Here is a 15100-nt window from a genome sequence, read left to right as displayed (position 1 = left end):
GAGCGCCTGGGTGGCTCAGTGGGTTGAGCCTCTGCTTTCCGCTCAGGTCATGATCTCAGGGTCCTGGGATCAAGCCCCACATTGGGCTCTCTGCTCAGCGAGGAGCCTGCTTTCCCCTCTTCCTGCCTGCCTCTCTGCCCACTTGTGATCTCTCTCTCTATAAATAAATAAAATCTTTTAAAAAACAACAACAACAAAACAAAACACCATTCTTGACTACCTCCTATTCTGGTTCTTTGCATCTCCTCATAGCAAAACATGTTTTCACTGTCTCTCCTTTCACTCCTCCATTCTCTCCTGAACTCACTTCAGTTGTACTTCCCTTCCCCCCACCCCCACAGAATCTACACCAGTCAAAATTGTTGACCGAGAGAGAGACTGCAAAAATGACCAACGTTACTGCCCTTCTTGTATCCATACCCCTTTGCAGCATGATTTTGTAGCTTTATCAATTAAGAAACAGAGTTTAGCAATTAAGAAACCTCCTTTTGTGGGGCGCTTGGGTGGTTCAGTGGGTTAAGCCGCTGCCTTCAGCTCAGGTCATGATCTCAGGGTCCTGGGATCGAGTCCCGCATCGGGCTCTCTGCTCAGCAGGGAGCCTGCTTCCCCCACTCTCTCTCTGCCTGCCTCTCAGTGTACTTGTGATTTCTCTCTGTCAAATAAATAAATAAAATAAAATAAAATACTTAAAAAAAAAAAAAGAAACCTCCTTTTGTATCTAGGCTTCCCTGTGACTTTCTTTGGTCACTAGTATGCAGTGAAAGCAATATTGTGCCAGTTGCAAGCCTAGACTTCAAGAGGTCTTGAAAAACCATCCACCATGTAAACAAGGAGACTACTGCTGTAGCATGAGACACCACATGGGACAGAGACGAGCCATCTCTGATAAGGCCAATCTTACACCACTAGCTTCTATCACACCTGCCAACTGACCACATATTTTTGAGTGGGCCCAGCTGAGAAAAGAAACACCCAGATGAGGGGTGCCTGGGTGGCTCAGAGGGTTAAGCCTCTGCCTTCAGCTCAGGTCATGATCTCAGGGTCCTGGGATCGAGTCCCGCATCGGGCTCTCTGCTCAGCAGGGAGCTGCTTCCCTCCCTCCCTCTCGCCTACTTCTCTGCCTACTTGTGATCTCTCTCTGTGTCAAATAAATAAATAAAATCATAAAAAAAAAAAAAAGAATCACGCAGATGAGCCTAACCCATTGTCACTCCACAGAACTATGAGCTATGTAAATGGTTATTGTTTTAAGCCTTTATGTTTTGGGTGGTTGGTTAAACAACAAAAACTACACCATCTAAAATCACCAGCTAACTTGCTTGCGTGACAATGGTGAGTTTTCTTCCCTCTTCCCTCTCTCTGCATCAGACTACAGGTTGACCACTCTATCTTACTTGAAACACTCTCTCTTTGACTTCAGAACATCGCACTCTCCTTGAATTAAAATGAGTTGTCTTTGATGAATGGATAAGAAGATGTGATGTGTGGGGCACCTGGGTGTCTCAGTTGGTTAAGCCACTGCTTTCAGCTCAGGTCATGAGTCCAGAGTCTCAGGATCGAGTCCCGCATCAGATTCCCAGCTCCATGGCGAGTGTGCTTCTACCTCTGACCTTCTCCCCTCTCATGTTCTCTCTCTCTCTCAAATAAATAAATAAAATCTTAAAAAAAAAAAAGATGTGATGTATATACACGATGGAATATTATGCAGCCATCAAAAAACGAAATCTTGCCATTTGCAATAATGTGGATGGAACTAGAGGTTATTATGCTAAGTAAAGTAAGTCAATCAGAGAAGGACAATTATCATATGATCTCACTGATATGTGGAATTTGAGAAACAAGACAGAGGATCATAGGGGAAAAGAGGAAAAAATGAAACAAGAAGAAAGCAGAGAGGGAGATAAACCATAAGAGTCTCTTAATCTCGGGAAACAAACTGAGGGCATGGGAGGGATGGGGTGGCTGGGTGATGGACCCTGGGGAGTGTATGTATTGTGGTGAGTGCTGTGAATTGTCTAAGACTAATGAATCACAGACCTGTATCCCTCAAACAAATAATACATTATATATTAATAATAATAATAATTTAAAAAAGGATGGGACATCTGGGTGGCTCAATGGGGTAAGCCACTGCCTTCAGCTCAGGTCATGATCCAGGGTTCTGGGATCAAGTCCTGCGTGGGGCCCCTTGCTCGGCGGGGAGCCTGCTTCTCCCTCTGCCTCCTCTGCCTGCCTCTCCCCCTGCTTGTGCTTACTCTCTCTCTGACAAATAAAATCTTTAAAAAACAAACAAACAAACAAACAAGTAAAGGACAAGAAAATTGCAGTAAGATACATATAACATGAAACTTACATTGTAATGATTAGTTTTTAATTTTAAGTGTTAAAGTTTAAGTGTATGGTTCGTAACTAAGTCTATTCAAATTGTTGTACGACCATCATCACTATCTGTCTCAAGCACTTTCTCGTCTCCCCAAACTGACACATTGCACCCATTAAACAATCTCTCCATACCTTCCCAAACCTCCCCGCACCACCCTCGGCAATCCCATTTCTGCTTTCTGTCTCTCCGAAAGTAGATACTCTAGGTTTCTCATAAAAGTAGACACAATACAGTATTCAGTATTTTGTAACTGGCTTCTTTCACAGAGCATAATATTGCCAAGGTTCATCCACGTTGTAGTGTGTGTCAGAATTTCCTCCTTTTAAAAGCTGAATAATAGGGGCTCCTAGGTTGGTTGGTTAACCTACCTAGTTAATCAACTAGGTTAGTTGGTTAAGTGTCTGGCTCTTGGTTTCAGCTCAGGGCATGATTTCAGGGTCTTGAGATTGAGCCCTGTGTCGGGCTCCACACTCAGCATGGACTCCGTTTGAGATTCTCTCCCTCCCTCTCTGCCCCTCCCCCTCTCGCTTAGGCTTGCTCTCTAAAATAAAATAAATAAATAAAATCTTAAAGAAATAGAAAAAGAAAGAAAGAAATGAGTTGTCCTTGCCCCATCCCAAGTCACCCCTCCACTTTACTCTTCTGGTGCTCTTCACTGGCTGCTGCTTCTTAATTTTATCAATGGCTTCTTTGCTGATGAACCACTAAACTATGAGAGGTTCAGTCTTAAAACTTCTTTTAGTTCCACTTAATGTGTACTCCTGGATAATATCATCCAGTCACATGGTCTTAAATATCTGTTATATCCTGATGACACTCAAATCTATATCGCTATCCCTGATACGGCCTTTGAATTCTATACCAAAGGTATGGCTTCGTACTTGACATATTGTTTTTATGTCTAATGGGTTTTTTTTCCTTTCTTTTTGTTTTTTTAATTTAAATTCATTTAGCCAATATAAAACACATCATCAGTTTTTGATGTAGTGTTCAATGACTCATTAGTTGTGTATAAATAACATACAGTACTTTCAAAGATAATGTGACAAAAACAGGATTCTCATTCCCCACCTTCTTGATTCTATACAAATTTGGTTCTCCTTGTGTCTTGACCATCCATCAAATCTATTTGATTTAAATTCCTTTCTGAACCCTCCCTTTTACTTATCTCTGTTCATTCCCATTTACATCAGCAAATGCAGTTGGCTGTGTCTCAGCAATATGGTAATATCTGAAATATAGCAGATAGTAAGATAGGAGAAACTGGACCTTACACACACTGATCTTGGGAATGTAAAGTGGAATGGCTGGCGTGGAAAGAGTCTGTTGGTTTCTCAAGAGCTAAATATAGAGTTACCATAAGACCCAGCAAATCCACTCTGAAGTATATATCCAAGAAAACTGAAAACGTAAATAAAAACAACTACAAAAATTTCATAGTAGAGTAATAGCCAAAAAAAAGTGGACCTAACCCAAATGGGTGAATTGTTAATCAAGCCGTGGTACATCTACTATTCAGCAGTAAAAAGGAACCGACTACTGATACATGCAACAAATTGTATGGGTCTCAAAGTAGAGTGCAGACCTAAAAGCGATGGGACAATTGAGCTCCTAACTATGGGGAATTTAGGGGATTGCTGACCTGAGGTATATGAATCATCTATATCAAAGGCATGGGAATTGGATGTCATATAAGAGAGAGCCACCCAAAGTTGCAAGCAGGGGAAGGTGGACTTCCACAGTTAACTGAGGATGCAAGTCCTACATCTAGGATCTCTGGGCAAGTCGGTAGTGTGTGGTGGACTTGCCACACAATTGTATGGAGAAGACTTACTGATATTTTTCCCTTGTAAACTCTAATTACAGAAGAATGAAATCATTAAGAAGGACCCAGATGAAACCACAGTGATGAAAGAAAAAGAGAAAGGGAAAGAGAAAGAAAAATAAAAAGGGAAAGGGAAAGAGAAAAAGAAAGAGAAAGAGATAGAGAAAGAAGAGTCTCTACTTCCAACTCCATCCCCTCCACCAAAGGCAGGTCAATGGAGGCCTTCAAAGTTGAGGGTGACTCTTATTTGCAAGGAGTGTTGGGTTGTCTTCTCTGTGCCCCATAGCATGGTATGATCCTGGAATCTGTCACCGGGACCAGGTTCCATGTGTGAGTACAAGGTTGGGCTTTGATGATTCCTCGAGAACAATAAGCATAAGCCAGAATGTCCAGGCCAATTGAAATGAACGGTTGCCCTACCCAGAGCTGGAATGAGTAGGGCAACCATTCATCCTGATTGGCTTGGGACATTCCGCTTTATCCTTGGTTATCCTCTCCTCCAAGTTCCTTCTTGGTCGGAGAAAGGTGGGTGACGGAGGCACAGAGACTTGGTCGTAAGGACGGGAACCCCTGACAAGTGGGACTCAGACCCTGCCAAGCTGGGGAGTGGGGCAGTGAGGCTGTGTTTGGAGAAGGCATTGCCACGTGCAGGGAAAGCCGAGTATAGAACTGGGAGTGTGCGTGTACACGTGTGCACGTATGCGTGCTAACTGACGTTTAAGATGTGAGAACCCCACGAAGTGAAAGTGAGAGATAAATGAGAAGGACTCCACACTGCATGGAGCAGGGAAACTTGTACTACTGCGACTTGATGGAGAGACACAGCAGGTTGTGGGTTGAGCTGGATGGAGTCAGGCATGAATGCAAACAAAGACTGCCACTTCTCCAGCCACCTGGGTGGGGTGGAGGGGAAGGAATACGCAGCCCAGGTAGGTGGCCAGGCCCAGGCCCAGGTGGAACGTGATGCATGGCGTGCTTCTTCCAGACAGGCCAGCCAGGATAGCTAGTGCCAGAATGTTCCATTCTACAGTCCAGGAGCCTGAGCCTCGGGGGGCAATCTGAGGTCCATTGAGAGAGAGGCGCAGAGACCAGACACCTATCTGGTCTACTGGCTCCCTGCCCAGTGCTCCTGAACTTCTGAGCAAGCCCTGCTTGGCCTGCCCTGGAGCTGAGGTGGGTGGGGAATGTTCCCTGAGGATCCTTTGTTTATCTTTGCCACCTCTCTCCCCCCCAAAAAAGAAGCATCCTGACCGAGAGCAGAAAGCCATAAAGATCCAGGCGTGGTGGCGGGGCACCCTGGTGCGCAGGACCTTGCTGCACGCGGCACTCAGAGCATGTGTCATTCAGCACTGGTGGAAGCTGATGCTGACCAAGCTGCTGGAGGACAAATGACAAACAGCCCTAGAGTCTTAAACACAGCAAGAAAGGGCAGTGGTCAAGCTGCAGTCCTTCGTCCACATGTGGTGCATACACCTTCGTTCCTGCAATTTGCTCCACACTGTCTGCATCAACCAGGTCTACTCATGCTGGCATAACTGCCATTCCCGTGGCTTTTTCCAGTGCGCCTACGACCTCACAGCATCCCATCTGGGACTTGAACTCGAGATCTCTCTGGGGTCACAGATGTGTCAGATTACCGACTGCATCCTTTTCCCATAAAGAACGGATCAGGTCTGCTCCAACTCTGCGTCAACGGGTCTCTTTCAGGTCGGCCCCTGAAAATGGCGGCAGAGACTAGGCCTGGCACAGTCTGCTCCAAGGATGTGGCCGAGTTCCTTTGGGGTCCCTGGTGGAGAAGGATTCTGAGCCTCTGGTGCTAGAGGGTGGGGCCTGGAACCCATGAGCCTCCCCAATTCCACGGGGAGGAGAGTTGGGGTCACAGGGCCACCCACTCAGCCAACTCCAGGGAGACTCCTTCACAGTGCGGTCCATGCACATGGTGCCCCCTGTGGCTATGCCCCACGGAGGGTTCTTCATTCTTCACTGTCTTCCCATTACATTTAGAACAAGTCCAGAAGCCCTCCTGGGGTCTCCATAAGCCTGCATGGTCCCGGCCTGACCATGTCACCCTCTCCATGTCCCTCCTGGCCACCTGCTCTTCAGATCACCCCCCCCCCCCCGTGCCTCCACATTCCCATCTCAGCACTTTGCACTTGCTGCCTCCTCTCCTTTGGTGGACTTTCCATGTGGAGCATCCCTCCACTCGTGTGTGTTTCTGCCCCATGCTCCCTCCTCAGGGAGACCTTCTTCAACCATCTTATTGAAATTACTTCCCCACCCTGTACTGTATGTTCTAGTACCTGACCCTGCTTTCCTGTTTTCAAAGTCCCCGTTGCTACCCAAGCTTATCTCACATCATTTTCTGTTTTCTATTGCCCCCAGTAGAGGGTGAGCTCCAGGAGAGCAAGACTCTGGGTTCAGAGCTGTTCCTAGAACCTAGGTCAGTAGTTCTCTCTTCTTATCCCTCATGCCATCCAAAAGCAACAGAATACATGTTCTTTTCAAATGCACATGGACTACTTTCCAAGATAGATCATATGTTAGGCTACAAAACCAGTCTTAATAAATTTAAGAGAACTGATATCATATCAAGCACCTTTTCTGACTCTAATAGAAATTAATTACATGAAGAAAACTGGAAAATTCCCAAATGTGCCAAAGAAATCAAAAAAGAAATTTAAAAATGCCTTGAAAAAAATACAATATAACATACCAGAATTTATGAGATTCAGTATCAGTAGGTCTAAGAAAAAAGTTCATAGTGATAAATGCCTACTTCAGGAAACAAGAAAAGTATGAAATAAAGAACTTAACTTGGCACCTCAGTGAACTAGAAAAAGAAGGACAAAGGAGGCCAGAGTTGGTAGAAGAAAAAAAAATAACAAAGACAAGAGCAGAAATAATGAAATAGAGACTAAAAAGACAACAAAAATATCAATGAGAGATGGTTCTTTGAAAAAAAATAAACAGAATTCATAAGCGTAACCAGATTCACTGAAGAAAAAAGTGAGAAGGACTCAAAATCAGAAATAAAAGGGATGTTACAACTGATACCACAGAAATAAAAAGGATTATAAGAAACTACTTTGAACAGTTATACAACCTTGAAGAAATTGGTAAATTCAGGGTGCTTGGGCAACTCAGTCGTTAAGCGTCTGCCTTTGGCTCAAGTCAAGATCCCAGGGTCCTGGGATCGAGTGCCACATCAGGCTCCCTGCTCTGTGGGAAGCCTTCTTCTCCCTCTCCCACTCCCCCTGTTTGTGTTCCCTCTCTCGCTGTATCTCCCTCTCTGTCAAATAAATAAATAAATAATCTTAAAAACGAAAGAAATTGATAAATTCCTGGAAACATATAACCTACTGAGACTGATCATGATGAAATAAAAAATCTGAACAGACTGATTGTTAGCAGAGATTGAATTAGTAGTCAAAAACCTATTTGGGGGGCGCCTGGGTGGCTCAGTGGGTTAAAGCCTCTGCCTTAGGCTCAGGTCATGACCTCAGGGTCCTGGGATCGAGCCCCGCATCGGGCTCTCTGCTCAGCAGGGAGCCTGCTTCCTCCCCTCCTCTCTCTACCTGCCTCTCTGCCTACTTGTGATCTCTATTTGTCAAATAAATAAATAAAATCTTAAAAAAAAAAAAAAACCCTATTTGGGTGCCTGGGTGGCTCTATCAGTTGAACAACTGACTCTTGGTTTTGACTCAGGTCATGATCTCCTGATCAGGAGATCAAGTTCTGTGTCCAGCTCCATGCTCAGCAGGGAGTCTGCTTCCCCTCTCACTCTCCCTCTGCCTCTCTCCCTGCTTTCCCACTCTCTATCTCTCAAATAAATAAATAAATCTTAAAAAAAAAAAAAAAAAAAAACCACCTCTCAGCAAACAAAAGTTTAGGACCAGACATCTTCACTGGTGAATTCTACCAAACATTCAAAGAAGGATTAATACAAATCCCTCTCAAACTTCAAAAAATAGAAGAGGAAGGAAACTCTTTCAAACTCATTTTATAAAGCCAACATTACCTTGATGCCAAAGCTAGACAAGGATGCCGTAAGAAAAGAAAATTACAAGTCAGTATTCCTGATTAATGTAACTGCAGAAGTCATCGACAAAATATTAGCAAACTGAATTCAACAATACATTAAAAGGATAATATACCATGATCAAGTGGGATTTATTCCAGGGATACAAGGATGATTGAATATCCAAAAATCAGCCAATGTGATATACCACATTAACAAAATGTAGGATAAAAATCATATCATCTCAACAGATGCAGAAAAAAAAATTGACAAAATTAAATGTTCATTTATTATAAAAACTCTCAACAAATTGGTTATAGAGGGAATGTACCTCAACCATAATAAACGCCATATACGCCAAGAATACAGGTAGCATTGTACTTAATAGTAAAAACCTAAAAGATTTCCTCTAAGGTCAAGAACAAGAGAAGGATGTCCAATCTTGCCACTTTTATTCACCATAAAAGTGAATACTGAAGTCCTAGCCAGATAAATTAGGTAAGAAAAAGAAAAAAAGAGCAAAAATTGGAAAGGAAGAAATAAAACTATCACTATTTACAGATAGCATGATATTATATTAGGAAACCCTAAGGATTCCATCAAAAACTGTTAGAATAAACAAATTCAGTAAAGTTAAAGAATACAAAATAAATATACAAAAATCTGTTGTATTTCTTTACACTTATAATGAACTATCAGGGAAATTAAGAAAATAATCCCATTTACAATTGTATCAAAAAACATAAAATACCTAGGAATAAATTTAACCAAGGAGGTGAAAGACCTATAAATTGAAAACTACACAACATTAATGAAAGAAATTTTCTTTATATAAAGAAAATATATAAATATAAATTTTCTTTATATAAATTTTCTTATATAAAGAAATTTTCTTATATAAAGAAAATTTATATAAATGGAAATATATTTCATGTCCATGGATTAGAAGAATTAATATTTTTAAAACATCCATACTACCCAAAACAATATAAGATTTCAATACAATCCTTATCAAAACTCCAATGGTATTTTTCACAGAAGTAGAAAATAATCATCATAAAATTTGTGTAGAATCACAAAAGACTCTGAAAAGCCAAAGTAGTCATGAGAAAGAAGAACAAAACTAGAGGCATCACACTCGCCGATTTCAAATGATATTACAAATCTATAGTAATTAAAACAGTATGGTGTTGTCATAAAAAGAGACACAAAGGTCAAAGTACCAGAATAAAAATCTCAGAAATAAACTCATATACATATGGTCAATCAATTTACAACAAAGGAGTCAAGGTTATAAGATGTGGAAAGGACAATCTCTTCAATAAATGATGTTGGGAAAATTAGCCACATACAAAAGAATGATACTGGCCCACCATCTATATATCATGCACAAAAATTAACTCAAAGAGTTAAATGTAAAGACTTGAATGTAAAACCGGAAATCATAAAGCTCCTAGAAGAAAACATAGGTGATAACCTCCTTGACATAGGCCTTAGTGATGATTTTTAAAATATGACACCAAAAGTAAAAGCAACAAAAGTAAAAATATATAAGTGAGATTACTTAAAAATTAAAGCCTGCACAGCAAAGGAAACCATCAATAAAATGAAAAGGCAACCTACCAAATGGGAAAAAATAACTGCAAATCATATATCTGATAAGGGGTTAATATCCAAAATATATAAAGAACACATACAGCTCAATAGCAAAACAAAAACAAAAATAACAATCCTTAAAAACGGGTGGAAGACCTAACAGACATTTTTCCAAAGAACACATATAGATGGCCAACAGGTACGTGAAAAGATGTTCAATATTATTAGTCATCAGGAAAATGTAAGTCAAAACCACAAGAAGAGTCGGGCCTAGGTGGCTCAGTTGGTTAAACGTTAGACTCTGGTTTGGGCACAAGTCCTGATCTCAGGGTCCTCCACAATGCAGAGTCTGCTTGTCCTTCTCCCTCTGCTCCTCTCCCAGCTTGCTTGCTCACTCTCTTTCTGGAATAAATAAATAAAATCACTTAAAAAATACACAGTGAGGGCGCCTGGGTGGCTCAGTTGGTTAAGCAACTGCCTTTGGCTCAGGTCATGATCCTGGAGTCCCGGGACCAGGCCTTGCATCGGGCTCTCTGCTCAGCGGGGGGTCTGCCTCTCCCTCAGACCTTCTCCCTTCTCAGGCTCTCTCTCACTATCCCCCTCTCAAATAAATAAATAAATAAAATCTTTTAAACACACACACACACACACACACACACACACACAGGGAGATATAACTTCACACCGGTTAGAATGGCTATGATTTAAAAAAAAAAAAAAAAAAAAGAAAGAAAGAAGTTGATGAGGATGCAGAGAAAAGGGAACACTTATTTACTGTTGGTGGCATGTAAATTGGCGCTGGTCACTGTGGAAAACAGAATGGAGTTTCCTAAAAAAATTAAAAATAGAACTCTCATACTACCTGGCAATTCCACTGCTGGGTATTTATCTGAAGGAAACACACTAATTTGAAAAGATACATGCATCCCCAGATTCATTGCAGCAATAGCCAAGATATATAAACAACCTAAATGTCCATCGATGGATGAATGGATAAAGAAATTGTGGTGTATTCAATGGAATGTTACTCAACCATAAAAAAATAATGAAATCTTGCTATTTGCAACACTATGGATGAACCTCAAGGGCATTATACTAAGTGAAATAAGTCAGACAAAGAAAGAAAAATGCCACATACTTTCTCTTATATGGAATCTAAAACCAAAACCAAAACAAAACATAAGCTCATAGATACAGAGAACAGATTGATGGTTGCAAGAGGCAGTGAGGGGAGGTGGAGAAATACATGTGTTTTGTTTTGTTTTTAGGGAAAAAATAACTTACCATATGACCTAACAATTCCACTCCTAAGTATATACCCTAGAGAACTGAAAACATATGCCCATACAAAAACTTATATATCAATATTTATAACTTTATTTTTCAAAATAGTCAAAAAGTAGAAATGACTCAAATGTCCATTAACTGATGAATGGATTAAAAAATGTAATATATGCATGCAAAGGAATATTATATGACCATAGAAAGGAACGAAATACTGGGGCGCCTGGGTGGCTCAGTGGGTTAAGCCGCTGCCTTCGGCTCAGGTCATGATCTTAGAGTCCTGGGATCGAGTCCCGCATCGGGCTCTCTGCTCAGCGGAGAGCCTGCTTCCCTCTCTCTCTCTGCCTGCCTCTCCATCTACTTGTGATTTCTCTCTGTCAAATAAATAAAAAAATAAAATCTTTAAAAAAAAAAAAAGAAAGAAAGGAACGAAATACTGACATGCTACAATGTAAGTGGACCTTGAAAACACTATACTAAGCAAAAGAAACCAGACAAAGAAAGCCACTTATTGTGTGATTCAAACCATATGAAATATACAAAATAGGCAAATTTATAAGGACATATATTGGAACAGTGGAATTCAGAGATTGGGTTAGGGAAGAATGGAGATTGACTGCTAATGGGTATGAGGCTTATTTGGGGGCTGACGAAAGTGTTCTCAAATCATATAGTAGTGATAGTTGCACAACTCTGTGAATATATTAAAAACTACTGGATTGTATAGTTTTAAATAGTGAGCTTTATAGAATATAAATTATATCTTAAAAAAAAGACTTTTACAGGGGTGCCTGGCTGGCTCAGTCAGTGGAGCATGTGACTCTTAATCTCAAGGTTGTGAGTTTGAGCCCCACGTTGGTTGTAGAGATTACTCAAAAATAAAATCTTCTAAAAAAAGACTTTTAAAGAGAAAAATTGTGAAACCTTCTAGAAAGACATAAAATAATTCTTTTTTTTAAGACATTAAAGAATTCTTAAGCAAAGAGAGGAATAATCCGTGGTCTTAGAAGGAACTCAATATCACACGGTAGCCTTTCTCCCCAAAACCAACAATCCTAGTGGGACTTTTCAGGGAACTAACACTGACACTATGAAATGTTTGTTGGAAATCTCAGTTCAATAGGCTTGAATATTTGTCACATTGGAAATACCTGAATATGTAAAGTTTTTTTTTAGAGTTTGGATATGAATCTACCTGACCTTAGGGACTTGTTTATGGTGGATCTTTAATATCCTTCTCAATTTATCGAGTTTTACATATTTCTTCGATTAACTTAATTTACATTTTGTTAGGAAAACATTTCCTCTTAGTTGTCAAAGTTGTTATTATTATATTTATTTATTTATTTATTTGACAGAGAGAGATCACAAGTAGGCAGAGAGGCAGGCGGAGAGAGAGAGGAGGAAGCAGGCTCCCTGCTGAGCAGAGAGCCTGATGTGGGGCTCAATCCCAGGACCCTGAGACCATGAGATCATGACCTGAGCTGAAGGCAGAGGCTTTAACCTACTGAGCTGCCCAGGTGCCCCGTTATTACCATGATATTCTTATATTTATTTAAATCTCCTTGTGATTGTCTTGCCTTTCTTGTTTCATTTTTGTTCTCTTTATCCATTACCTAAGTTCATGGAGCATTTATCTTTAATACTGGTCTTTTCAAAAATACCACCTTTTAAATTTACTTTCCACCACCCATTTTTGTTTTCTATTTAATTTACATTTTTGTTTTTACTTTACCACTTTCTAGATTCATCTGTTCTCTTTCTTTCTAGTTTCCTATGGTATATTGAGGCACTGAAATTTCAGTCAGGGGAAGACAGGAAATGCTAAGTCTGAGAAGACACTAGAGAGCTATATGGAGATACAGGAGAGTGGTCCCTCCTACTCTCCTGTGTGGCTGATAATGAGGAGGGATGTGGATGGGCCTCACTGGAGGAGAGCCCTGGTTTCTCAATTGCCATATCTTTCCATTCTGAGCCCTGGTACATCTGTGACAAGAGGAAAGTAGACAGGGAATAAAAATTCCCACGGAGCTTGTTCTGAAGAAGACTCAACTCTGTGGTAGATATCCTAATCCTTATGTCATAATGCAGTTGTGAACTCAGCTGTCCCCCTCATTTTACTCATGCCAGACTTTGGGAAGTAGAGAAATCAAGGCTAATGAACCATCTAAAGACAAGCCATGGGGATCCAATTTTGTGTAAGAGACGGTTGCCAGATTTACTAGGCAAGCTAGAAGGGGGTGGAAATCACCAGGGACTTCACAGGTCTTGGGAAAAGAAGGGATGTTGAAGCACGGGGTATCTGAATACAGAGCCATAAAGAGTCAACAACAGTCTTAACTCATCCATTCATTTCCCATTTAATTCTGATGACAGACTCATGGCAATTTAGTTCTAATTGTAGTTGAAGATGCTGATGAAGTAATTGAACTGAAGAGGAAGAAGAAGCAGAACCTCGAGGTGGGTAAAATTGCCATTTAGTTAGGAGATATCCAGCACATTTATGTCTGTGTCATGAGGGTGTGGAAATGTGCTTTTTATGGATCCAGAGTCTAAAAAAATCAGGTGTCAACTCAATATTGGCTCATTTTTTCCTCCACTCCCTTCTCTGCATGGACTCTCTGGATCTCGGTTAGACTATGGCATGAAAAGTGAATGGAGAGAATGAAAGCCATCAAGGAACAAATGGATCTGGGAAATGAGAATGTGAGGACTCTGAATTAGAGAGTATAATGTTCAAAATATGGGCTGGAGTCGAAAGTGGAATGAGGGTGCTGAAAACCCACCACCGTATTGAACTACATTGTTGTGGCAGTGAGAAATCAATCAATGATGGTTGGGACTGGAATTAGCAAAGACTACCAGGCAAAGGCATTATGAGGTCAAACCTCCCAAACCCAATAAGCACTGAAGAGGTAGAGAATGACTAACAAGGTCCCTCATATTCATAATGCACCCTTCTAGCTACTAATGGTTTTCCCTTTATCCATACAACTGTGAGACCATCAGGAGGATGGTGTAATTCTGAGAGCAGAGTGATCTGCCCATAGTGACAGAGGAGGGCTCACCACCCAGGTCTTCTGGCTCCCAGGCAGTGTCCTAACTCCCCTAAACACTTCAAAGGAGCGATGATGGTTAAGAGAATCTGGGCCCCTTCCAGGAAGATCTTGGAAGTTGATGGCAGGAAGTTCCCTGAGTGGTCTCTCTTATCTCCACCTAGAAAAGTTTAAAAAAAAAAACAAAAGCAGCCACAGAGATTCAGGCCTGGTGGCGTGGCACCCTGGTACGCCGGACATTGCTGCATGCAGCCCTCAGGGCCTGGATCATTCAGCGCTGGTGGAGGCAGACCTTGGTGAACCTGCTGCAGAAGAAACGAAGGGAAGCCCTGGTTACCTACGCAAATACAGTGAGAGCGGTGGTCAAGATCCAGTCTTTGGTCCGTATGTGGCGTATCCATTGGCGATACTGTCAGGTGCTCAATGCCATCCGTGTCATCCAATGCCACTGGGAATGCCAAAACTGTTATACCTGTGCTCTCCTCCGGGGCCACTGTGTAGTCACAGCCACTCACCTACAGTTCCACATTGAGATCATCAACCCCTAAGGGCTGGCAAGAAGGGGCACTGGGTCTCCTGTTCCCAGTAAAGATCTAATCGGTTCTGGTATGTCTCATGGTCTCCCCCAGCTAATGGAAATGTTGGGTCTTGGGCCATGCTACCACCTCTTCTTCCTGGGAAAGAACTTCAGTGAGGTTTTCCCTGTGTGCCCATGAACCCCATTCTGGACTCACGATGACCAGATGCTATTTATTCAATTGTCAAAACAGAAACTGGGTCCTAGACTGTCCTGATATATGACAGAGCCAGGAGTCTCAGTTCCTATTCCCAGCCCCATTCCTTTCTTCTCACCTGGGAATCTGAAAATAGCTGGGCTGCTTCTTCCTGAAGATTCTGAGTACCTCTGCATATGGTAGAGACCTTAGAGTGTTCTCTGT

The 15100-nt window shown here is 41.5% G+C and overlaps 1 protein-coding gene across 2 annotated transcripts; it reads left to right on the top strand.

Moving 5' to 3' along the window:
* Positions 1-13219: 13219 nt before the first annotated feature.
* On the top strand, positions 13220-14759 carry IQCF2 (IQ motif containing F2). 2 transcript variants are annotated; one of them, XM_004780100.2, is made up of 3 exons: positions 13220-13304; positions 13483-13566; positions 14327-14759. In XM_004780100.2, the coding sequence occupies exons 1-3, from the start codon at positions 13287-13289 to the stop codon at positions 14708-14710; spliced, it is 486 nt and encodes a 161-aa protein (XP_004780157.1). In that variant the 5' UTR covers positions 13220-13286; the 3' UTR covers positions 14711-14759. The 2 variants fall into 2 exon arrangements, with proteins under 2 accessions (XP_004780157.1, XP_012905198.1); XM_013049744.2 differs by having other exon boundaries at positions 13257-13304; positions 13511-13566.
* Positions 14760-15100: the final 341 nt, after the last annotated feature.

The sequence above is a fragment of the Mustela putorius genome, unplaced genomic scaffold (genome assembly GCF_011764305.1).
Source record: "Mustela putorius furo isolate JIRA1106 unplaced genomic scaffold, ASM1176430v1.1 tig00000095_pilon_pilon_pilon, whole genome shotgun sequence".
In the NCBI taxonomy this organism is placed as follows: domain Eukaryota; kingdom Metazoa; phylum Chordata; class Mammalia; order Carnivora; family Mustelidae; genus Mustela; species Mustela putorius.
The sequence above is the reverse complement of the archived record's forward strand: the minus strand, read 5'-3'. Positions and strand labels throughout refer to the sequence as shown.